Source organism: Podarcis tiliguerta (genome assembly GCF_965153285.1).
Source record: "Podarcis tiliguerta genome assembly, chromosome: 1".
Lineage (NCBI taxonomy): Eukaryota > Metazoa > Chordata > Lepidosauria > Squamata > Lacertidae > Podarcis > Podarcis tiliguerta.
Window position 1 is genome coordinate 4,582,198 of NC_139534.1, and position 25,782 is coordinate 4,607,979.

Consider the following 25,782-nt stretch of genomic DNA (forward strand, 5'->3'; position numbering starts at 1 on the left):
ACCTAAACAAATGAAGAATTGTACTATCTTCACTGCAATGAAAGCTAAAATATTTAGAGCTTTTTAGTTTTACAGACAACTAAGTGGCAGAGAGGATAGTGTTTTATATAACTATGTACAATGAGGAAAAACAGGTTTTTGTCTGCTGTTATTATACTAGATCTTGGCCATCTAGGGAAACTGGTTGACAGTAGATTCAGGAAAGTACTTCTTTACAGAAGTAAAAGGTAAAGGACCCCAGAACGGTTAAGTCCAGTCAAAGGCGACTATGGGATGCGGTGTCCATCTCGCTTCGGGCCGAGGGAGCCGGGGTTTGTCTGCAGACAGCTTTCTGGGTCATGTGGCCGGCATGACTAAACTGCTTCTGCTGCAGCGGGACACCGTGACAGAAGCCAGAGTGCACGGAAACACCGTTTACCTTCTAGCTTCAGCAGTACCTATTTATCTACTTGCACTGGTGTGCTTTTGAACTGCTAGGTTGGCAGAAGCTGGGATAGAGCAAAGAGAGCTCACCCCCGTAGTGCAGATTCAAACTTCTGACCTTCCAATCAGCAAGCCCAAGAGGCTCAGTAATTTAGACCACAGTGCCACCTGTGCCCCACTTTACACAAGATGTGCTATTGGATATATGATTCATGTATTCATCTAAGATACAGCTAAATGGAACTTGTTAACACTGTTTTGATCACTTGTGCAAATAGCATGCTGGGCTAGATGGAAACTTGGGTCTAATTCCAATAGAAGTGCTGTTATACTTACTGATATTTCATAATTCTGGTAAAAGCAAATAATTCCCTTTGCTTGATATTTTTCATTGCCTAGGTCCAAAATAAAAACTCAGTCTTTTGCTAAGCTATATTCTCATTCATTGTCTCCAATGGAATATTGTGCCAGCCAGCAAACTGTGAACAACAAAGAACTAAGTATTTCCAGTGGAGGAGATCTAACACAGGCCATTTCAGAAGCGGATCATCTCCCTGAGTACCTGTCTGCCAAGTTGCAACAGGAGAAAACAGAGAGCAGGAGGTAAAAGTTTTTCTCCTTTTTGTCAGTTGTGGGACCCCACAAGTTAACATGATGGTGCTGAGTAATAGTTCACAATTCTTAATCTCTGTAAGTGGCCCCAAAGCTTTGAGAAAACCACTGTCAATCAGCCTCTTCCCCCGCTCCCAACACACAGAGCCGCTCTGAGAGGATACCATGGTCTGTGGCTTGAGGTTTTTTAAGCCAGTTAGATGCACACGGTACGTAGCACAGCTTGTGAATACAGGCAATATCATAATTGGGTGTTTTTCATTCTTGGGAGTGTTTCATTTTGGCATAAGTTTAGGTATCCTGCCCTGCAGTGCTTTATTTTTTCAAGAAAAATAGGTGCTGGAACTCACCATGAAGTTGTTAAGTAAGTCGTCAGGTGACTCAGAGCAGCCCTGAACAGATACTGGTTTGTCAAGAGCCATGTTCACCTACAAAGATGCTAAAAACTATGGCAAGTTGTCTCTGTAGTTGGTTTGTTCCAGTGCAGGTCAAACAAATGCTCCCTGCCTCCCCTGTTCTCTTAGACTCAGGAGGGTGCCCAGGGCAGCTCGGAAGGGCCTTTGGGCAAATGTGCACGTGTGCAACTGTAGAAGGCTAGCTGGAAAGCTTAAAGGACGCTGCCACTACACGGGAGATAGATTGAAGAAAAGGAAATACAAATTGGCCCCATAGCTTGACCAATCATGGCTTAGGAGCTAGATGGAGTCTTAAATCTAAAAAAATGGTCAGCTTCCATTTTGACTTGAAATGAACTTGTCTCAATAGCATATAAGCAGCCAGTGCAGCTCCTTCAATGGATAGAGCACAATCATTTACCCATTCTTTTTGTCCTTTGCTTTTGTTGGCCTAGGTTTGAGGAGCAGCTGCAGCAGATGTTAGTGAAAGACTCTGAGACATTCCAGGATTTCCCCTCTCTTCCTCTGTACCTTCCTGAAACTCTGGTGGCCGTGCCTCAGATTATCCATCCCCAAGCCAAAACACCAGTGCTGAGAAGCCCAGAGGTAAACTCTAGAAAAATAGTATGGAATAAATCATATAGGGTTGGTATATTTACATGAAGCATCTGTAACTGATAGATTTTATAATTTTGTGGGTGGGGGGTGGTTGGAGAGGAGGGGCTGGTATGTATGGGTGTCAAATATGCCTGGTTCCGGGCTTTGTAGTGATGGCGCTTTCAGCTTCTATGGCGATTTAATTTTCTCTGACTTAGTACACTTAAGCTATAAAACTTGATTACTATAATCAGTTTTCCTGGAAAGCCCACACGTTTTGGGGTTGGATCTAAACATAGTTGAACTTCAGTCACTTTGGAATCAATGGAACTTTTGTCATGACCAGTTTATCCCATTGATTCTGGCGAGATTTAGTTCCACTAACGTGGGTTGCATCCAGTGAAGGTGCCCCATGCATTGCGCAGGAGAGCTTCTCCTTCCTCTCTTTTCCTCATGTGCCACCGATAAAATCTGCTCCGGGGGGGGGGGTGAGGAAAAGAGAGGGGAGGGTAGTTTCATTTTACAAGGGGAAGTCTTTGCATGAATGGGATGGTCATTATAGATCAGGGCGGGGAATCTGTGGCCCTCCAGTTGTTGCTGGAGTGGAGCTGCCATCCCATTGGTTATGCTGACTGGGGCTGCTGGGAGTCCAGCAACTGTGAAGAGCCACAAGCTTCCCATCCCCACTGTAGAGAGTGTGAGCCACGGGTGCCACACGGTTGTAGCACTTCTGGAGAGGGGCAAGAGGGCAACCAGCCTTGACTTTGAGATGGGATCAAACCTACAATCTTCCTGCCTCTTGGACACTCTTTCCCAGCCCAGGAGAACTAGAGGCAGAACCACTCCTTGGAGGGGGCCCTTGAATGACCCTGATGCCTCCCTTGAACTTGAATTGCAACCCCCCCTCCCTCAAAAAGTAGGCACCGCTATACTGAAGGAACATCTAAGCAGGGTTTAAATTTATAATTGTTTTCTATAGCCTTTTAGTGTCCCCAACAATTTGCCGTGTCCTACAGCAACATGTGTGTGAATGAATGTGGTTATTCTGGGCTGTTAGATAAGTGCTTCTGGTTAGGGGGCAGGTTGGGTGTGCTGCTAAACTGTTGGCTTTCTCAAAAAATATTTTATGCTGTATTAATAATTTTCTCTTTTGCTCTTCAGGCTGCAAGTTGGACAGAATTGAGAGACACAGATACCCCTGTGTCACAAAGATTTGCCTATTTGAAACAACTAATCAGGGCTAACAAAGAAGAAGAAATGACTTGTGAGCTCCACCTGTCAACATTGCTGGACATGATAGATGCTTGATCAGAGTTGACCCGAACGTGTGAGGCCAGAGAACTCATAATGGATGATGAATACACATGATTAGCCTACCATTTCTGCGTAGAAAACAATGGAGGCTTTTGTGGATGAATAGTTCTTTCCCTTTTGTGGATGAATAGTTCTTTCCCTATCATACAGTACTTGTATATGTTTGCACAATAATGTTACATTTCCCTGAAGATGAATTGGTCCTTAGGTTTTACATTTTAATTTTAATTTTGCTCTTTTCCTGTACCCACTTCCTTGGAGTAAGCCTCCTTAAACGTGGTGTAAGCCTCATTGAACTCCTCCATTCTGTTGATGAAGCCAGCTGCTGGAGCCCACATAGACAAGAGTTGATTCTATGCATGGTGGGGAAAGAGGAGATTGCCTCTGATTCCATAATCAAACCTCAAATATTTGTTTGGGAACTGGTCTGATGCGTTTCTCGTTGCATATGCATAAGGCCCCATTCAAACACTATGCTCCCACATGAATGGTTGCTGGTATTGGAGACAGGGCAAATGTGTGATTGGATGGGAAGATCAGGTCACTGTTGCTCATGCTCCCCACCATGTGTAGGGGAGACACCATCACTTCATCGACTTGGCTGCTGCTCTGAGAAAGTATGGCAACCCTTTATCTGTGTTATTTGCTCTGCATGGACAAAATGAATTATGTGTCCCTGGTGATGCATGGCACTGCTGTGCATCCCTGTGTGGAATTGACATCCATGGCGGAATTTCCATATGTGGAGTTGCCTTAGTAAGATTACTGCCTTGTCACAAAGGAGGCTCAGATTGGAGGCTTACACAATAAGATGCTTTAGGGACTTATGTTTTGGTACATGCGTTCAGAGGTGTGTTATCCGTGCTATTACAGATTTCTTGTCTTCAGCAGAGGCAAATTAGGAGGAGCCAGAGATCTCTCTTGATAAAAACTGAAAGAAGTACTTGGTGTTGCAAAGGGCAGATACCTGTATATAGTGATCAATTTCAGCAGAAGCTCTCACCCAGAGGTTGCAGCTCATGTTGCAGATTTACATGATTATCATAAATATGATGAAACCAGTGTGTGCTCTAAAACAGAATGACCAAAGATGATTGGACGCCATGTTGTTTCCATTTTACATCATGTAGTCCAAGGGCAGCTTGCTTTCACATGGCATTTAGGCACCAGAGTGCTGTGATAAGAATTCTCACCCGGGATGGTTTCAAATCCACCTGTTTGCACTGCCAACGCAGGCTGCTGAAGCTCTTTCATGCATTTTTGGGATACTTACGCTGCCATTTTCATTTAAGGAAGGGAAACAAGTAAATTGTAAGGTGGAAGGCGGGTGTAAAAAAATACTGTAGAACCCTGGAAAATTTTGCAGCACCTTGAGAACACCAGACTGCTTTTGTTAAATTACCATGGACAATCTGGTTTGTGTATGTGTTTTAGAAATGGACTGTCCTGCATTTTGCTTAGATTTTCATATTAGGAAATAATTTCTTAAGTCTGTATCTTTATCAAGAGGAAAGCAACTACCGGGGGGGGGGGGGAATCTGATATGCAGAGCTTGTAAAGTTGGCAAGAGCTTCCTTTCCCAAGAATCAGTAACTTCATATTCTGCATATTTATTTTAAATTTTGTGTTGCTTTCTGTTTTAAGTTGTGCTATTTTACAGCGTCCTTTCTAGTTAAGTATGTGTGATTTTCATACGTACATATTAGGCTAACCTCCAAGGCCCTGATGCTTTCTTTCCAATATTTCAGATATTATATTTAGGTTTAGGGTCTACTGTAGTTATTGTCTAATAAATAAAAACTATTCTGACACTTTTGAAGTGTTGCTTAAAATTATTGCTTAGTGTCATCTATGTACATGGTGCTTTTCCAGGATGCCTGTTTGGCAGGTCCACAAGAGGCTTGCAATTAAAAACTATGTAGACAGAAGGAAAATCACAAAGGAAGTGGAGGAGATTGAGGCAGAGGTAAACAGAAATTATATGTGATTCTTTCAAATACAGGGACTTTGGCTCAGTGAAACATGGTCCTGAGACTAAGAGGGAGGGTTCCAAAAGCTTCCTGGGGAAAGTAGTTTTCAGGAGGGCTTTGAAAGACTTGAGAGCGCTCCAGGACTCTCTTCCCCTGTTACTCACTGCTAGATTAACAATGGCAAAGCCCTGGAAGAGATCCCATTTGAATCGAGTGGGCATAACGGCATCAAGAAATCTGGAAATGGAGAGCAATGAAGAAAGGAAAGTAGGCAAATGTGTAGAAACATCGCGCTGCTGTATTGAGCGCACTGTTTAAAAAGAACTCGCCGCCTCAATCATATGGGGAAAGGACTTTGGTGGCTGGTAGGCGCAACAGAACAGAAGCAACTCGGGGCGCGCCGGCTCTTCTGCTTTGCCCAGTGCAAGCGGTGCAGCTGCGCCAAGTTCGCCGCCTGCCTTTTCTCCCGCTGCCTCGCTTCTCCTGGCCCCGCCCACTCGCGCGAGCCGGGCTCCGCCCTTCCCCGCCCTCCGCCTGCCGTCGAGGCCTCCCGATTGGCTGGGCCCGGCATGGGCTCATGTCAGTCCAGATCGGATGTTGCGCCGGCGCTTCGGGACTTGTAGTTCCCTCCGCCGAAGCGCCGCCGCTGCCGCCGCCCGCCTGGACTTCCCTTCCCGGCATGCCGCGGGGCGAGGCTCCTCGGCTCCAGCTCCCCGCGAAAGAATCGGCGCCGGAGTGCGGGCTCGGGCGGCGTAGTGGCAAGATGGAGGGGGCGTGAGTATGGCGCGGAGGAGCCGGGGCTGCCCCGGGAGGGCTTCAAGGCTGCGGGGGGCCAATTGTGCTTTATTTTTCGGGGCGCGCTTTGCTGCTTTTTCGCACCAGTTAACCTTTAACTCCCTGCAAGCTCAGAAAAGTTCTTACACTGAGCCCAGTCCTGATGCTGACCTGCAACCCTTTACAGTGGTACCTCGAGTTACATACGCTTCGGGTTACAGACTCTGCTAACCCAGAAATAGTACCTTGGGTAAAGAACTTTACCTCAGGATGAGAACAGAAATCGCGCGGCAGCAGCGGGAGGCCCCGTTAGCTAAAGTGGTACCTCAGGTTAAGAACAGTTTCAGGTTAAGAACGGACCTCCGGAATGAATCAGGTTCTTAACCTGAGGTACCATTGCGCTGTAGTCTGAAGATGGAAGTCCTTTGGGGACACTTTTCCCACCTGAAACAAACAAAAAAAACCTACCCTAGTGCTCCGTTATTTTTAATCTGAACTATCCTAAGATTCGACTCTCCTCTGGAATTCACCTGTTCCCTGTATCTCCCCTGCTAGATGTCTGCGGAGAAGAAGAGGCGGTCCCTATAAGACAGAGCCGGCCACGGACTTGACCCGCTGGCGCTTGAGCAACGAAGAAGGGCGGCAGCAGTGGCGATTCCTGGCGGATGGCGAGGATGGTGGTCGGGAGCAAACGGCGCTGGAAGCTCACTCGCTAGGGCTCAGCACGGTAGGTAGGCAGCTGAGGCGACCCCTCGCTTGCTACCAGGTTCAGAGGAGAACATGCCAGTTGCCTTAGGACCGCTTGGTTCTTTGGGGATAGTTTCGTTGGAAGTGATTTTCAAACTTCATTTTGTCTGAATGCACATTGACTTGTCTGCTGAAGAAATCCTGTAATTGCAGAAGGCTTATTCTTTGGCGATCCCTCACAGCCGAGTAAGAGTGTCTTCCATGAACACAGTCTTAACAGTGAGCCCGTAAGTGACTATGGAGGTCAGTTCTGGATCCACACGTCCTTCCACAGTGGGGACATAGGTTTCCAGGAGGGAGTTGATCACAGCGAGGGTTTGCTAAACCTGCCTTCCTCTTGGCAGGTTTCTCCCTTTTGTCCTGAGTTTGAGTGTTTGAAGGCATATCTTAGGGTACAGGCAATGTTCATGTGGGGCTTCCCTAGTGCCCCATGTGCCCAGAAAATGGGTCCTAAAGCTTTGGCGGTGCTTCCTGGCATCAGCGTGTTGAAGGGAAAGAGCAGGAGTGGCAGAAGAGGGTGCCTTGCAGGAGAGGTTATGAGTTTCTCGTTGAGGAATTCCTGATGAGATTCCAGGGAATCCCAACTCATCTGAGGCTGCAGTTTAATTTCGTAAATGTTACAAAGTCTGTGTTTTTCCACTGCCAACTGGGATGTGAGAACTGCCCATATCTCTGCTCCAGAGAAAGTAAGCAGGACTGGCTTGTTGCTTTTAGTCTTCATGTATTGGGAAGGTTCTTTACTAGCTTGTTTATTCTTGCTGGAAAAAATACTTCGCAAAAAAGCTGAATTGATCTGGCAGCAGCCCCTATGCTGCCTTTATGGCCCCTTTCTCCCTTGCCCACACCTTCTGGCTGTTCCTTCAGCCTCCCTTGTGATACCCTCCTGAGAACTGGTTGGTCCTAATAAAATTGACTTGCTTTTTTGGCTCCAGAGGCAAATATTCAGCCCTCAGATTCCCGGTGTGTGGAGGGGTATGCCACCCTAAGGAAGCCTGGGAACATACTGAGAGGAGGCCCTGTGGTCCTTCCTGATAGATGCCAGAGTCTTTGATTCCCTTTCTGTTTGCCTGTTTTGCCAGCCCAGTCTCCTGCTTTTCCTTGCTTTGTTGTTCCTCCCTTGCCCTCTCCCTTCTCCTAGGAAGAAGAGAGGAGCTGAGTGCCCCACAACTTGTGGAATTGGTCTCCTGCTCTACAAGGTGCTCGCTGGAGACATTCATTATGTCATTCTATTTCCCTGTCTGTTGTGAACCTAAGCTTCTGCTCTAGAATTCACCTGTGTCCCTTTTTTCTCCTTTCTTCACTGTAATTGGCAGAGCAAATTTTTCCCGGACTTGCCAAAGGCCTGTACAGCACAGGAAGCAGCAGTGAATGGGATGAAGTTTTACTCAGGCCTGCAAGCAGAAGATGGCCACTGGGCAGGGGACTACGGAGGGCCTCTCTTTCTGATGCCAGGTAGAGTTACCATGACAACTCAGCAAACTTTTTCTCCAACCAGACAAGCAGTGTTCTAGCAAGGGGTGATGTGTAACAAGTCCGAAAGCGAACGCTTTGGGTGCGGCCGAATCCCCAACATCCCCGAGAGGGAGAGGGAGTGGCTGGGCCTTGCTTCTCCTGCTTGAAGGTACCAGTGAAGTTGACAGTGAAGGAATCACAGTGTCATAGAATTGGAAGGGACCCAAGGGTCACCTAGTTACATCTGTCAGTGACCAACTTAGATAAGAAAGTTAATTTATAAGTAAAGGGAGGTTAAAATAACATGTGCCTCATCTTATGGCATCCTGTCGCTGGAACATTTAAGGAGGCAAAGAACCTTGCTTGTTTCACGACAGAGCTGTGTAAATTCATGATCAGGATTTTGTGAGGTTTCCTTTTTGACCCCTACCTGATGAGATCAGGAAGGAGAGCCAGACCATTAGACCATTGAGCTTAGTATTGTCTACTTTGACTGGCAGCCACTCTCTGGGATGTCAGGGAGGAGCGTTCCTCAGCCCTGCCTGGAGATGCCAGGATTGAATGAGGGAGCTTCTGTGTGCAAGCCAGGTCCTTCCCCACTGGGCGCACCCATCCCTACAATCTTGGATCTCACGAAGGTGTATCCGCCTGGGTCATCCTCAGCGGGTGTGAGGCTGGTGGCTGCCCCTTCTTTGCAGCCTGTGGCTGGACCAGGCGGCTTCCTGCCTATGTCAAGACGTTGCTCTCAGCACCTTTGATTGTAGCATAAGTGATCCTGTCTATCTCTCCTCCTAAACATTAATGTTCTTTTTAGCTGACTAAGAGAATCAGCATCTTTGGTGCTTCTGAGGACTGATTGTGTAACACACTGATCTCCCTAAAACAGGGCTCCTAATCACATGCTATGTTGCCAAGATCCCACTGCCAGAAGAGACCAAGAAGGAAATGGTGAGGTACTTGCGTTCAGTTCAGCTCCCAGATGGAGGATGGGGCCTGTGAGTAAACTTTTAAATTTGGTGCTTTAGAAACTGTTCACCTGCCAAGCTTGGTCCATGAAGGGGTCGGCGTAGGAGGGATCTGACCCAGCCCTGGATCCAGTTCCCCAGCCCTTGTTGAACAATATGTTCCAGGTTGTGGAGACTAAAAAGTGAGTTTGCCTTCTCCACTGCTCAGTGCTAGAAACTGGAAACTGGTGGACTAGAAAGGAAAATGGAGAAAATGACTCCCCCACAGCCAAAGGTTAAAGTAAATGTTGGGTGATAAAGTTGACCGTCCCCAGGGAAAGTGATGGTAGATACAACGCGCCAAAAACATTAGCACATAGATAATTGAGTAACAAAAATGCTCATAACAAAAGGGCTCTGAAAAAACAGACAGAAGTTGTGGGAGAGTTACAGATTAGCTGGTGTGTCATGTGCAGAGCCCATGTGCAGCAGTAGTGGAAAAAACCCCTTTGTGCATTTGGCCCTTAGATTAGCCAGTTTGCATGAAGAGCATGGAAACAGTGGAAGAGGCAAGGCTCATTCTTGTAATATTAAACTATGGATTACATCCAAACTGGTCTAGTGTGTAAACAAAACCCTGTCCAGCAGAACCAGACCTGCTGGGAAATGAAACACCACATGAAATTTCTATGGTCTGCATTTAAAACAGATGACATAATGTTCCCATGGAAGTGGATCAAGCTCTTTCTGTTGCTCAAATTGCCTTAGCCAGCTTGCAGTAATCTTGAAAAAAGTCAATCAGGACAGACTGAGTAACTGGGTGCAAGGCACATATTCTTAACAGTTCTGATGTTTTTGTCTGGCAGGCATGTTGAGGACGTATCCAAGGTATTTTGTACTGCTCTCAACTACACAGCCATGCGAATCCTTGGGGTCAGTCCTGATGACCCAGATCTGTTGCGGGCTCGGAACAACCTCCACAGTAAAGGTGACTAACCAGCAGGCCACCTCACATGTTTTTCAGTCTTGTTATCCTGTGGAAAGGGAACTCTCCTTATTCCTAGAGTGAGCGTCTAGTTCTTCCAACATCCTATCACATCCATGGACTGTCTCCTTTCAGGAGAGTTGGAATCTCTTTTGAATTTAATATTGGCTGCCTTGAGTGCATCTGCTTAAAGCACTAGGCATGAGGATGCTGTGATAGAGCTCCAATCTGTTGTGCACAGGAGGCCAGAGTTCCCTGTTTGGGTCTTCTCTCACCACCGATGCAGCATGATTGGCGGCACAGTAAGGAGGACTCTTTGGAGAAGGTTGAGAGGAGGAGGGATGAGGAAATAATCAGGGGTCATCCTTTGGCTCCAGTGGGAGTGTTTTGTTTATACTATCCCTTTTGCAGACAAAAAGTCAAACAGTAAGCATTTGTTTCTTACAGAAGAGTCCATTTTACTGCAGCGATCTCTGGTTTTATAGATATCTGTATGAGTTCTTGTCTATTTGGCTCTTCAGGTGGTGCTACAGGAATCGCTTCCTGGGGTAAATTTTGGCTGGCTGTTTTGAATGTCTACAGCTGGGAAGGACTGAATACACTTTTGCCTGAGATGTGGTACGTGCAGTTTTAGAGTATTACAGTGCAAGCCTAACCATGTCTTCTCTGAAGAAAGTGCTGTTGAATTCAATGAGACCTGCAGGTATATGGCAGTAAAAAAATCAATACATAATAATGTGGCTTACTCCCTGGTAAGTGGGAATAGGATGGCAGCTTTAGCTAACATAATTTATATCTATACCTTCTCATAGAAACAACTGGAAGTTACGATCAGTTTGGCAATAGGTTGGCATGTTTGCTAAGTCCCTTGTTCAACTTGTCACATCAATTCGAAGAGCCAAAAAAGACCTAAGTTTCAGGAGGCCCCAGAGACTGGCCACAGGAAATCTAAATGTCAATTAACATTTTAGCTCATACTGGTGAAAATTTGGCCTTCAGAAACCTTTTTGGGTAGGAAACCTTAGCTTTATGCAGGCTATGGTACAAAGGCAAGACTGACAGCCATTGCTCCGCCCACTTTTGTCTCTGGCCACGCCTGCTTTTATGCCTGCTGATGCCCATTATGGACATGCAGTCACACACTGTCCATGTGTGAACACAGACCTCAGCCAAAACCGGCTTCCCAAGCCCCAGTTTATCATGTTGTCTGAACCCTTAATTCTGGTTAGTGTTAACTATGGTTTGTTTAAACAAACCAGCTTGATGAACTGTGGCTTGCAGTTAGCCTGTTTCAGTAATTAAAATTTATTAGAATTTGTCAGGTTCAGGCAGCAGAGCAAGCTGTGTTTGAGGGAAACACCTCCTTGGGGCTCAGCCAACCAGGACGGCGTGTGAGCTCCTTCTGGTCCCATTCAGGTGGGCCATGGGCTCAGGGCTCATGGAAAAGGAAGGCTCGGTTGTTCATGTACGCTCAGCCAGTTTAGTCCTGAGTCTGCTCTGGAGTCCCTGCTGCTATCTGGGTAGCTTGTCGTGGGATGGATGCTCTGTGGGAATCTCCTTAGGGCCACAGATACATGGCTACCGGCTGCCATTTCTAGACTTCTGCCCATCCTTTACCGCAGGCTTCCCTTTTGATTTCTGATAGGCTGTTCCCTCGCTGGATGCCAGCCCATCCTTCTACTCTTTGGTGTCACTGCCGTCAAGTTTACCTGCCCATGGCCTACTGCTATGCTGTGCGACTCACTGCGGAAGAAGATGAACTGGTTCTGAGCCTCCGGGAGGTAGTTCCAAAGGGCCTTTTTTCCTTCCTCCGTCTGTCTGTTTCTCTCTCTCATAGAACCATAAAATTGTAGAGTTGGAAGGGACCCAAGGGTCATCTAGTCCAGCCCCCTGCAATGCAGGAATCTCAGCTCAAGCATCCATGACAGATGGCCTTCCAACTTCTGCTTAAAAACCTCCAAAGAAGGAGAATCCACCTGAGGGAGACCGTTCACTGTCAGAAAGTTTTTCCTGCTGTTTAGTTGGAATCTCTTTTCTTGTAACTTGAAGCCATTGGTTTGAGTCCTACCCTCCAGAGCAGGAGAAACAAGCTTGCTCCACCTTCCTAAGATATGTGAAGATGACTCTCCTATCTCCTCTCAGTCTTCTCTTTTCCAGGCTAAACATACCCAGCTCGTTCAACTTTCCCATAAGGCTTAGTTTCCAGCCCCTTGATCATCTTGGTTGCCCTCCTCTGCACTCGCTCCCGCTTGTCAACATCCTCCTTAAATTGTGGTGCCCAGAATTGGACACAGTACTCCTGGTGTGGTCTGACCAAGGCAGAATAGAATGGTACTATTACTTCCTTGATCTGGACACTGTGAAATGCTTTAGAAAAGTGTTTTTGCTGTGATTCCTCTGGAGGCACCACAGATGTTCTCCTGAAACCCCAGCGAAAGCGTGGCTTACAAATTATATTGACTTCTTTAAGACTTTATGTCTCTTTAAGGTCATACAGAAGTCAAGGTACTTGGTCCAAAAGTGTGTGATGGATTGGGAGGCGGAACATACAGCAGATACATAATTGAAGCATTTGCTTAGATGGCATAAACAGAATGAAATTCTGTGGTCAAAGAAGACGCTCCGCCTGGTCTTATAGCAGGTCCAAGGCTGAGAAGGAACCTAGGCAGCCTGTTTCCAGCTTTCTCTTCTCTTGCCAATTCTGCTTGGTGTTGTGTGACCCTTCTTTGCACCCAGGAGCTCTACACCCAGGACTATTCCCTCATTGACTGGCCGGCGCAGAGGAACAACGTCGCTGCGGGTGATGTGTACACGCCACACAGTTGGCTGCTCTCCATCATCTATGGTGAGCAGAGTGTGACCTCTGGGCTTGGAAGGTAGTCATGCTTGTTTTCAGACCTGTTTGCTGTCGCCAGGCCTCTTGTGCTGTTCACTAGCTGAGGTGGCACTGCTGGTCAGAAGAAGGAAAAGCGGATGGTTCACAGAGAGGCATCACTGTATTGCCCCAAGTGGAGAATTGGGCGGTAGTGCATACACCGTTAGAGGAAAGTGTAATGTGCAGATCAGGGCTGCCTGTGTATACCTGGAAGTAAATCCCACCATGTTAATGCCCGTGTATACTTGGAAGTTAGTGGGTCTTCCTTCACTGGGGAAATGTAAGGTTGCCTGCCTGCTCTCCTTGATGCTTTTCTGCTTTTGCTTTGTGGCACATAGTGGATAAATGCAATGGAAGACTCTGTAGAGGAAGGTTCGGCCCCTGTGAAGAGGCCTCACCTGTATGCATGCACTGTGTGTAGTTGGCCTAAATGCCTCTCTGGCAACGGCACATCTCCTGGCATCCGATGCCTTTCCTTCAGATATAAAAGCTGCATAGGCCTGGCACGGGGTGGGCTTGGCCTGGTCAGGGCAATGCCTGTGTGAGTCTTCTGCAGAGAGGCCTCTGCCTCTCTTGGTCAAGGAAGCCCTCAAAGCTTTCTTCAGCCTGCCTTTTCCTTTTTAATCTTGCTGGCCGTGGCTGGCTTCATTGCTCAGTGCTGCAGGGATAATTAGAAATTGCATTAGCAGTCTACTCGTCATTATTATCCTTTTGCACAACTCCACTTACTGGTGTATCACCTGCTGATTTCACAAGCCATTGCTTTGTTGTGATTCAGAGATTTCATCCAACAGTAGACAGAAGTGGTTTGCTTTGTTTACCTGCTTGGCTATCAGCTGAATCCTGACTCCAGAGTCACAGTAATGCCACAGAAGCTGATTCTGGGTGATTCCACTACTTCAGCGCAGTTTGTGCTGGTACAGGGACACGAAGGATAAGAGTGAACATGCTTTTCATGTGCACAGGGATTGTTTGCAAATGTGGCTTTGCCATTTTCCAGTGACAGTATTGATCATTCATAAATGAAGTTTGATTAGCTCTGAACTGCCATGGAAACCTAAGTTAGGGATTTGCTAAGTGTATGTGGTTCAGTGTTCATATTCAGCAGATAAATATGAAATCTCTTTGTTTCTCTCTGCTTCCATTCCAGCAATTATCAACACCTACGAGAGATTCCACAGCACAGCTCTGAGACAACGAGCAATTGAGCAGCTGTACGACCACATTAAAGCTGATGACCGATTCACCAAATCCATCAGCATTGGCCCTGTAGGTCACTTGGAGTGGCACTTACAGCTGAATAGCTCTGGAATGGAACTTGATTTGCAGATTCCAAAATGTTTGTTCAGTGCATCTGTTCTTGTTAGCACAGTACCTAATGAGCACAGGCAGATGGCTGCAAAATTTGTCACCCCATTGATCACCAGGGTTGATTTGGCTGCCCTGACTGGCTGGTCAGGCACCCCCAACCTCCCTCCCCCCCATGTGCAAATGGTCGTTGGTGAGCCCAGGCTCAAAGCTGTACACACCTGGAAGGTTCCTTCCATAGAGCTGAGTGGAAATCTCAGCGGCAGGGCACATGATCTGCAAGCAGAAGATCCTGGATTCCACTTTTGGCATCTCCCAGTTGAAAAGGAGCCACGAGTACCAGCAGAGCCCAGAAATAGCCCCGGTCTCCACTGACCCCCTGACCCCCTTCAGCCGTTCTGCAGTGGGGAGAAGCGTTTCGGCTCCACCCCCACCTCTGTTCCAGGCAGGGGAGGGCGGTTGGGGCAGAGCTCAGCATACTTGTCCCAGCTGCAGTTACTGCTGGAGGCAGTTACTGTTGATGAGTCTTCTTTCTGACCGCATCCTTATGAGGATTGATGTAGGAGCTGAGTTTATAAAGAGGCACAAATATTAGGGGCTGTTTGCTCTATCGTTCTTAGGAGAAATGACTTTGCCTTTCTCTGCCCATTTAGATATCTAAAACGATTAACATGCTTGTGTGCTGGTATGTGGAGGGAGACAAGTCTGCTGCCTTCCAAGAACACGTTTCCAGAATCCCCGACTACCTCTGGTAAGGCTTTGTTGAAACTCAGACTTGTACATCCTTACAGCTGCTTGTGCACAATGCTCTTAAGGACTCCTGAGTACTCATGGTTCATCAGGAGAGACCGGAGGACACTTGGAAAGTAGCTGCTGAACTCCCCTGATGAGAGCAGGATTGGCTCGTTCACCATTTGGACGGCATATTAAGCTCCCAAGCAGAGGACCATCCTCTTCTCTTCCCAGGAGACCAGTAGTATTTGAACAATAAGGTTGAGAGTCGGCAACTTGCCCAAGGCCTCCCTGTTGGCTTAAGAGCTGAACAGGGATTTGAACCTGAGTTCTCTTCAGCCCCTGTCAAGTGGGGACTCCCTTAGGGCAAAGTTTATGAGGAGCTCATTAGTGCTGGTGTGAAGATAATTCAGCTTGCACCCCCTTTGCCCATTTGTTCGCCCAGGGTACAGGAAACATAATTGAGGTGCAGGACTCTGTTTAGCCAGTCTACAACACTGAGTGCTTTCTGTCTCCTTGCAGGCTGGGACTGGATGGCTTGAAGATGCAGGTAATAATCTCTGGCATGGATGAAAGGGATTTATTTATTTATCTCTGTCTCGTTGAGGGTCAGACTTGTGCTTCACAAGATGCTGCGACATTGCATCAGTCACCCTGTTCAAACTGGAAAAGCTGCTTCCAGAGTGGCTTCAGGATCAGAGAAGCGGCAGGGTTAGCGGACATATTCCTGCTCCAAACTGCCCTTTCTCCTGCACCCCACAGCCACCCTCTGGTTTCAGAAATGTGGGGGGAAATGCATTATAAACTTGGAGCAACAAAGCAGTTTGGGAGACATCTAGAACACAGGTGGCAGAAATCTTGCCATGAATCCAACTTAACGCAAGTTGAGAGCCACTTGGTGTCAGTGGTTGAGGAGTGAAAACAGAGCTTCTCCTTGACAGTTGCATCTTCAGAAGGTCGTCTCAGGAAGCATTTTGAGACCTCCTCCATTCTGGCCCAAATGATTTAGTATAAGAGCCCCCAGAGGACTCCTGCGACATGTTTACTTAATACTTTAGGGATAAAGCCCCCAAATCCACCACATTCAGATATCACAGTTGCAACAGTTTAGCCCGTGGATGGATCCAGAGCACCATTTAGTTTTGGGGGGTGATTTTCAGCTGTTGCAGCCAAAGGAGACAAACACAGTTGTTGGAGGGGTGCAGTTGACCACTTGCCCTTCTTGGCTCGAGGCATCTAGCAAGAGGGTATTATTGAATGACTCAGCCCGGTAGGTGATTTATGTCCCCTCGCAAGAGGAGTTTTTGAGCACTGCAATAACTATTGTCCAGTTGCTTTTAGTTTATTTGTATATTTAAAAAAACCTGTCCTGCTCTTCTGGTGCTCATGTGCCACTCAGCACAGCTTACAACAAATTAAAACCACTATACAATTAAATGTAGTACAATTGAAATGAAAATAAAAACACGCATCAGACAAACTACACAACATTAAAATCCATTTTGAAGCAACAGTGGCCGAGATCCCACGTGAAAACCCCGCTAGCCAACTTCAATTTACCAGTACCAGAGGGAGTCCTGGGTGGCACTTGCCCATGAAACATTAGTTCTTTGGGCATATTGCCGCAGGTGGATTTTTAAAATGCATAGGTTGACAGAAAACATTTATCCAAGTTATAGATAAATTCTTGTAAAGGGTTACGTTGGTCACATCCTCTAAAATACAATAAAAAGAAAGCATATAAACTACTTCTTAATTGTTTTTGCAGGGATGATCAGACCAGTTAACAAATAGTTTAATTTTAATGAGAATTCAAATAATATTAACTAAAACACAAAATATTACGTATAGCAGATTACAAATGTTTCGTTGGTCACTAGGGAGTTCCCCCCTCCCAGCTATTTTGATGGCTAGCACTTGGTATACGAGTGTGGAAGGTTGTAATAAGGACTTGGTGACAATAGGCTTTTCCTTTTTAACCCATTGCCAATTGTAGGGGAAATTGCTTTTGGGGAATAGCTGAGCACCTTCTGTTGGCTGCAAGGGAGACAAGTCAGGTGGGAGGTGAGTGTTTCTTACTGCACCTTCCTTCTCTTTCAGGGAACTAATGGGTCACAGCTTTGGGACACGGCATTTGCTATCCAAGCTTTCCTGGAGGTAATTATTTTTCTTTGTTTTGACCTAGGACTTAATAGGGGGAAACATGGCTGTTCCTCTGTAATTTGGGGGAGAATTAGCCTGTAGGTCCAACACACATGAATCAAATGACTGAAGAAGCAGTCTGGGATATAGAGAGAGCATATTTAGTTCACACAACACAGAAAGGTATTACAAATGGTGACATGTCACTAGTAGAGATGCAGTCAGGCAGACAGCCAGTAAATTTCTGTTAAGAATGTCTTTTGGTTGCTATTGCAAGGGAATGCAAAGCAGCAAAGTTTTAAATAGCCTAGGATGTTTAATTAATGTTACTCAAAGGGTATTCCTCAGCACATAATAGCATGAAGGCAGTTTTGTTTCGTACATAAGAACCACAAGGAAGTCTGAGCAGCTTTAGGACTTTTGGGGTGAGCCGGGGAGTTCAACTCTTTCCCTGCCCCAGTTCTGATATAGTGATTTATCGGAAGCTTCCATTTACATTTCAAGGAAAGCGTATTCATTGTGCTCATGGGAGTTTCCTTCAAATGCAGATGACAGTTCTGAGAGGCCGTTTTTTGCCAAGCCTGTGGTAGGGAAAGAGTTAAATTCCCTTCCGGTGTCATCCCTACAGTCCCAAAAGTCACTGCTTACCTTAATCTCACGTTAACTACACTCACACAATTATCACAACTCAGTTACTGCTTGGCCCTGAATTCTAGTGAGATTTGTGGGCCTGGCCCCCCCAGGTAAGTATAGGATAAGATTGTAGCCTTAATTCATCAAATTTTAATGAAAATAATCTTAACAAAATATTATTAAGGTTGATTACTGCTCCTGGATTCAGTTTTTAAAAATCACATTATGTCAAATGAAACACCTTTTTCCTTCTTTTTAAAGGCAGGTGCCCATAAAAGGCCTGAATTTAACTCCTGCCTGCTACGTGCACATGAGTTTTTAAGAATCAGCCAGGTAAGAACCAGGAGTATACATATCCACGATCCAGTTCTGCTGTAATACTGCCCACATTCTAAAAATATGTAGGTTTTGATTTTGCAGTGTGCCTCATAGTTCTGTCCAAGAACAGCCCCACCCGGGAATGTGTCCCTTTGTTGTAAGCCAAAAATAGCTTTTCTTCTGAGTTTATGCCAATAAAAACTCTGAAACGTGAGGAGTTAGGAGTCCAACATTTATGCAAGAATGTGAATTTCAGCCTCTCCAAACTCACGTCTTGGGGGGAAACGTTCCACCAGGTGAACCAAATTTAACTGCTACATCTGGAGGACTTTATACCTTTTCTCTATGCAGAGAATTTCTTGATTTCTTCTCTGTAGTTCTCAAGGCACTGCAACATCAAGAAAGATTCCTTGTTGAGGTCAATATTTGCTGGCACTGAATTGCTGAAGTGTGTGTGTGTTTGTTTATAGTTGCAAATATCTATACCCGTACAAAAATGTTTTTATGTCTATAACACCTTCAGGCCCAAACCTGAAATTACAAAGACAGCTGTGGCTTGTGCTTGTATTTCAGACTTTTTATATCTCTTTCTCCTTTGCGTCTAGCATTTTTAATAGCATAGTTCTTAAAATAGTGTTCCTTTTATGTCAATTGCACTTGTCTTCTTTGTCTGAGTGTAGCTTGTATCTCCTCCAGATTCCAGATAATCCACCTGATTATGAGAAGTACTACCGTCAGATGAACAAGGTATAATCACGAAAAGAGCTCCCTTTCTGAAAGCAGCAATGCCAGATGCTAAGTTAACTTGGGAAGATATCTGTCCAAATATCTTTCTTTGATTTTTTTCCAGGAGAAAGGTTTTTCTCAGATAGCTTGTTCCACTGCTAAGTTGCTCATGAAGTTAGGATTGTATTCCTCACTCTTTAACCTAAATCTTCTTTCTTGTCCTTGAAAACTGACCTGCAGTTTATGGAGAGGCCCCCAACCCAGTGAATGATTCTGCATCCATTTTAGGTTTTATTTATGGTGTTTAACTGAACTATTTGAAATCAAAGGCTTTTCTTTTAAAAATAATAATACTAAAGTAAATGGATTATCTAAAAGAGTAAGTTTTTCTATACTCAAATGCTGGAAGACTAGAAAGGTCAGCTGGGCAGCAGAGTTATTGGCAATATATGTGGTCCTGCAAGAATCCTCTGCTCTGCATTGCCTAATGCTCTCAATTGTTTAATGCTCTCCAGGGTGGATTTCCTTTCAGCACGCGGGACTGTGGCTGGATTGTAGCTGACTGCACTGCGGAGGGGCTGAAGTCAGTGATCCTTCTGCAGAACAATTGCTCTTTTATAAAGGAGCAAATCCCACCGAACCGTCTCTTTGATGCTGTGAATGTGGTGAGTGGCTTGGAAGGAGAAGCAGCCCCTGGGTCAGAGTCCAATCTGCCTCCCAAACGATGTTGCCTTTGGCAAGTTGGTGGTCATAAGCTGGAGGTGGGGATTTCTGGGTGAAGCGTGGAGCTTGTGGGAGTATTTCTGATTTCCGCTGGGCCACTGTGGGGCCACTCCACTGAGCTCCATGTTTGCCATGCCCTTGTCCAGACGCGCTCTCTCTCTTCCTCTGTGTCTGACTTCAGTTGCTGAACATGCAAAATGTGGACGGTGGCTTTTCCACGTATGAAACGAAGCGTGGCGGCTGGCTGCTGGAGCTCCTGAACCCTTCCGAGGTGTTTGGTAAGAGAAGGGACTTGCTTTGCATCCATGCTAGCATAGTTAGTAAGAGGTTTGTTTGTCAGTGGAAGTCCTCTTGGGCAAGCATGGGGAATGGGGCATCGTTGTCTCACCCACCCACCCTGCCTGCCCCGGCAATGTGATTTGGCTCCTGCTGGCCCCTCTTAATCTTCAATCAAACTCTGATATTAAAAAGTTGACAACAACTGTACGTGAAAGGAAAAGAAAAATTATTTTAAGTTTCAAGAAAAAGAGGCATGCCACACAGGAATCTCACATCTCTCTCTAGAATCTGTCTTACTGATTTTCAATATATAACCTTTATTGATATTTCTGCTGCATTTCAATCTATTAATCAAAATAGACTCTGGGAGAAATTTGAAATTGCCAACCTTGACTGCATTCTTTGGCTTTCATCCAAGAACATTACAGTAACACAGGAATGAAGGTCAGAGTAGGTTTAAATGGTGATATGACTTAGGCTTTTAAAAGTCACAAGGAATGAAGGAAGGTTGCATTCTGACTTCCACGCTGGAAGCTGGCTCCTATTATGGATCTATGTATTGTTTTATTGGTTCTGGAGCTGTGGGTTTGTCATGGCCTTTGGCTGTATCAGCAAACTTGTATTTTTTTGTGGTTTGCAGGGGATATCATGGTGGACTACACTTACGTAGAATGCACCTCGGCAGTCATGCAGGGGCTGAAGCATTTCCAAGAGCGCTTCCCTGAACACAGGGCAGAGGAGATCAGGTAAAAAGAGGGAAGGAAAGGAGCGGAGCAATGGAAAAACAGGATGTGAAACCTTCGTTTCAGAGTTGACATGGGAAAATAAATTGCCTCCTGTCATTGGGCACCTGACCCTTCTGTGGGGTGGGAGTGAATAGCATTTCCCCCCCTTCCAGTCTGGGCTAGAGAGAGTGGTGCTGGGAATCGTGGGTATTCACAGGGTTGAAAGGGTTTCCCACTCTTTCCTTTTTGCTCAGAGAGACGCTGCAAAGGGGCCTCCGCTACTGTCAGAAACTTCAGAGAGCTGATGGTTCCTGGGAAGGGTGAGTGTCCTCATAAAGCCAAGGGCCGCTTCAATAATTGGTTGGGCTTTCCAGCTGCTTGGCAGGGTATTTAAAAATATAAAGGAAGGTGCCTGCTTTGGGGCAGTTTTAAGAATCGGAGGTAAAAAATCCCACTTTTCAGCACCAGTTTGAGACCTTTGGGTGGTTCTAGTAGGAGAAGCCAATAGCACCTTTTTATTAGCAGTTTAATTTGTCTGAGAGACCAGTGTGGCATCTGACCCTACAAGTCCTGGGTTCATATCCTGTTTCAGTTGTGCTCCCACTGGATAGCCTTAGGCAACCCCCCCTCCTGCTTTGTCACAGTCACTCAGAGAGTTAATATTCATATCTTGTCCATATGAAACACCTTGAAACTGCCCAGTGCTATATAAATGCTCAGCATTCTCATTTATCTTTTATTAAGTCTTAAACCATCAAAGGTAGAAAAGAAAATGTTCATGCCTTTATTTAAAAAGTAATTGTACAAATGTAATACATAAGCTTGACGTATTACAAGAATTTAAAATTTGTTCTAGAATATTGTATGGAACATGGCTGGGGAATCTGTAACCCTCCAGCTGCTGTTGAACTACAACTTCCATAATTCCTGGCCGTTTGCCACTCTGACTGGAGCTGATCTCCTCCCCTCCCTCCCAGTCAAGAAAGAGCATGCCAACGTCCTCAGGGGCAATGGGTTGGGGGGCTGGTAGTGATAGAACTGAGTCACCAGGCGTAGGGAGAGAGGGGCTGGGGGAATATCTAGGGTCAGCCAATATTCTGAAGTTGCAGGTCCATACTCACCTAGGAGTAAGCGCCACTGAACTTAGCTCTCTTTAGACAAATACAGAATTGTGCTGATGGTGCAATAAGCGAAGGGAAGCTGCAGAGTTTTTAGAATAAACATTTAAAGTAAAGAGAGGAGGTGGAATTTAGAGCAGCTTGCCAGATGGAACGATCTCTCCCCCATCCCCTGTGTCCCACCCTAGCCAATTTTGGGAGGTGTGTGAGAGGTTAAAGGGGGGGGGGGAGCTCTTTTATGTGCGGGTGGAAGCCCTTGCAGAGGAGCTGGTGGCGTTTATCAGAAGAATCATGGCCAACAGCTTCGGCAGCATTTGTTTTTATTCAATATCCGAGGTAATGGCTGAAATACTAGACTGGATGCCAGAAACATGAAATGAAGCAGAAATTACCGTATTTTTCGCCCCATAGGGCGCACCTAGTTTTTTTGGGAGAAAAGCAAGGGAAATTTTTTTACCCCCCCCCCGCAGCCATCCCCAAGCTAGAAGAGGGAGACGGAGCGCCTTCAGGGACAGCCTCCCTAGCCTCCGTGGGGCAGCGGCTTGCCCCGCTGTCCCCCGAGCTTGTGGGGCTGGCGGTGCGAAGAAGCAAGCTTGCTTCTCCCCACCGCCAGCCTCCAAACCAGGTCGGGGAATAGCGGAATGGTGGCGCTCCGCCTCCCCGCTGTCCCCCGAGCTTGTGGGGCTGGTGGTGGGGAGAAGCAAGCTTGCTTCTCCCCACCGCCAGCCTCCAAACCAGGTCGGGGAATAGCGGAATGGTGGCACTCCGCCTCCCTGCTGTCCCCCGAGCTTGTGGGGCTGGTGGTGGGGAGAAGCAAGCTTGCTTCTCCCCACTGCCAGCCTCCAAACCAGGTCGGGGAATAGCGGGATGGCCGTGCTCCGCCTCCCCGCTGTCCCCCGAGCTTGTGGGGCTGCCCGATATCTGCCCGAAGCCCAGGGTGTGCTCCGGAGTGTGCCCCATGCTTCGGGCTGCAGGCTGCCGCCCGTAAGCCTTGTGAGCGCAGCGGGAACTCCCGCCAGGCTCGCAAGGCTTGCGGATAGCTTCCTGAAGCCTGGAGAGCGAGAGGGGCCGGTGTGCCCATTGTGTAAATAATGTATATAAAGCAGATACTTTGAGGGGACTTTCATTCATTCCTCCTCACCACTATGAGCTGAATAAAGAGCATGAAATCACTTTGCGACTCTGAGTATATTTCAGCAATTAAACTTCAGATAAGGAAAATAATTTATACTGTTGGTTTTGCTTCTGCAAGTAAACTTCAGGCTCATTGCCTTGATTTGGGATTGTTTGGCACAGCAAGGAGGAAGGAACTGGCTCTCCTCGCGGCTCAGTTCTGTTTGCTGACCGACTTCTTCCTCCTAGGTGCTGGGGGGTGTGCATCACCTATGGCACGTGGTTTGCTCTGGAAGCCTTTGCTTGTATGCAACACACCTACCAGGATGGGTGAGTGAAGACCTTCACCAGGTTTTGTAATGGAAGCTCCTCTGATCAGAAGAGCTTGCTGGCAGTGAGTGGCCTTTCATTCAGCATGAAGAATCGTGCTGTCTTATTGCCCTCTATGGGATGGGGAGAAGGAGGGCACCGTCTCCCTACACTGAGCCTAGAGGCAAACTGCTCTGGGATTCAGCTGGGAGCCAGCCTCACCTGAAGAGCCGAGTCAGCAAAGGTGGCCGCTCTCTCAGGCTCACCTGCGCAGGGGAGGGACTGGAGAGACCGGCACTACTGGGCCAGGCAGACCCATTGTTCTCACCCACAACGTACGGTGGTTTCAGCTGAGGACAGGCCTCCTTGTCAGCACTTCTCTCCATAAGTTTCTTCCCCTGTATATATTATCCTGGCCCTATCAGAATGCAGAAGGACCATCCCATCAGGCATCAGGTGGCCTCCTGCAGATGCTTCTCCCTTGACATTCATCTTGTAGCTCTCAGCCAGCTGATGGGTGCTGTGTCTATGGGTGCACATGCACTCTGGGGAGCATTGAGCCTGTGCTTTCCCTTGATATCCTGTCTCCTTTTCATTTTTCTCTGCCTGGCGTGATCAAATTCCTTGCCTTGTCCTTGCTAACCACCATATGTTCCTCCGCTGAGGACATGGAGCCACTCTGTGAGTTGCCGTTCTCCTGCCCTTTCTCTTCCAGAGTGGCCTGTGGGGAGGTGACCCGCGCTTGTGAGTTCTTGGTCTCCAAGCAGATGGAGGACGGTGGATGGGGAGAAGACTTTGAATCTTGTGAGCAGCGCAGATACATCCAGAGCGCCACATCCCAAATACACAACACTTGCTGGGCTCTTCTGGGGCTCATGGCTGTTAGGTAAAAGTTTGTGCTTGGAAGTGACATTGACCCTTGGCCTCTGCATGGGGATGAGGGCAGATAGAAACAGCCACCAGTCTTGAATTGCATCTTTGGGGGACCCCCATTGGCTAGTAGTGGCTACCACCAAGCATGCCCCAACAGCAGCTTCCTGGATCTGTGCTGCAGCCTGCACACAAGAAGTCCCTGCGGAGTGGGTTCCTCTCTCTCAGAGGAATTCGGCCATCGCCGATGGCGCTAACCCAGAACTACTCTTCTTGCTTTGCAGGTATCCAGACGTTAGTGTCCTGGAAAGAGGGATCAAAGTTTTGATTGACAAACAGCTGCCTAATGGAGACTGGCCTCAGGTGAAGTGTGCCTCGAGTGCATTCCATATAACGGAAGGGCCATTTGCATACATTCTCTCTCACACTAATACACCTACAAGCACACCTTTCTTCTTAGCTTCTCAGAATTCCTCTTCCACCCTTGTTGCAGATTTTCCTTCAAGCACCAGAGTCTCTTTTGTGTTCCTTGTTTCAGTATGACTCCCATCACCCACGTTTTAGCTCCAACCCCAATCAAACACAGCCTTCCCTTGGCTGGGAGGGAATTCCCTCTTGGCTATTCAGCAGCTCATGAAAAAAGCAGCCCTGGCTATTACTATGTCTTGGAAGGGCTGGTTCTCAAAGTGCCCATTAAGCCGCCTGAAGTTTTCAATGTTTAAGCATGGATCAGGAACAGTGGAAGTAGGAAAGCTGGCGCAAGCCAGACTATCAAGATCACTGTGCATTGTCTGGTTTATCCTGGAATGCCTGCACATTGGAATTGGAGCCTTTGGTCCAGCTCATGCTCAGGGCAGTGAAGGTGTCATTTATTTAATTTTAAAATTTAAACATTTCAAAAAGTATCAGCTGCCTTTTCACCATGGATAGTCAAAGCAGGTCACACCTGTCATATGGTGCCTCCATGTATGAGGAGGTTTGTGCAGCCTCAAGGCTGCTTTTCAGGTGCTGATGCCCTTATAGGTCGCTCATCTTTCCGTGCTTCTTACTGTGTTGGAAAGATGAGAGGATGGGTGAGATGGAATTTCTGTGTTTCTTTGCCTTGCAGGAGAACATTTCCGGAGTGTTCAACAAAACCTGTGCGATCAGCTATACCTCCTACCGAAATGTCTTCCCCATCTGGACCCTGGGGCGCTTTTCTCGCCTGTATCCTGCCCACCCACTGGCTGGCAAGCGCTTGACGGAGGCATTAAGAAATGGAGAGAAGGGCCTGGCTGGCTAATGGCAAACGGACATGGAGAGGCACCACTCCCTTCTTCCTGAGATTAGGCCTGGTACCAACATTGCAGGCGTGGACGGAAGGCTTCCCTGGATGGTTTGCCGCCCTCTTGCTTCTCGTATTTCTACATGCCGGACAGAAAGGAGTTGGCCCAGGAGAAGTGATGAGTGGCAGACTCGGGGTCTGTGCTGTGGTTGACTCACATTTGCTGCTCAGAATGGACACTTTAGACACAAAAACTCATGATTCTGTGCCCTTTACTGGGCATTAACATTTATTTAACTTTCTGTACATGCATACCAAACATTATGGTGGCTGCGTGTATCCCTGCTGTTTCACTGTTATACTTGCAGTATTTGCAGTGGAAGCAGAAGAGTGTAACTTTTAGAGTAATTGAGGTAAATTAACACATAACTTAA

General features: G+C 46.8%; 2 protein-coding genes across 4 annotated transcripts in view; both read left to right on the forward strand.

Moving 5' to 3' along the window:
• The window catches only part of MCM3AP (minichromosome maintenance complex component 3 associated protein), a 43,874-nt gene extending 38,722 nt beyond the window's left edge, over positions 1-5,152 (forward strand). For all 3 annotated transcript variants that reach the window (XM_083400518.1, XM_083400519.1, XM_083400520.1), the window contains exons 27-29: positions 823-1,026; positions 1,886-2,036; positions 3,189-5,152. In XM_083400518.1, the coding sequence (XP_083256644.1) occupies positions 823-1,026; positions 1,886-2,036; positions 3,189-3,335 (502 nt within the window). In that variant the 3' untranslated portion in view covers positions 3,336-5,152. The remainder of the gene's footprint in view (positions 1-822; positions 1,027-1,885; positions 2,037-3,188) is intronic.
• An 818-nt stretch (positions 5,153-5,970) lies between these two features.
• On the forward strand, positions 5,971-25,782 carry LSS (lanosterol synthase). The gene is made up of 22 exons (XM_083401447.1): positions 5,971-6,085; positions 6,641-6,812; positions 8,146-8,284; positions 9,171-9,279; positions 10,095-10,216; positions 10,735-10,831; positions 11,859-11,994; positions 12,950-13,058; positions 14,239-14,357; positions 15,050-15,147; positions 15,651-15,678; positions 17,229-17,285; positions 18,165-18,236; positions 18,918-18,968; positions 19,463-19,612; positions 19,852-19,948; positions 20,590-20,695; positions 20,929-20,994; positions 23,155-23,235; positions 23,930-24,100; positions 24,369-24,447; positions 25,193-25,782. The coding sequence occupies exons 1-22, from the start codon at positions 5,991-5,993 to the stop codon at positions 25,364-25,366; spliced, it is 2,328 nt and encodes a 775-aa protein (XP_083257573.1). The 5' UTR covers positions 5,971-5,990; the 3' UTR covers positions 25,367-25,782.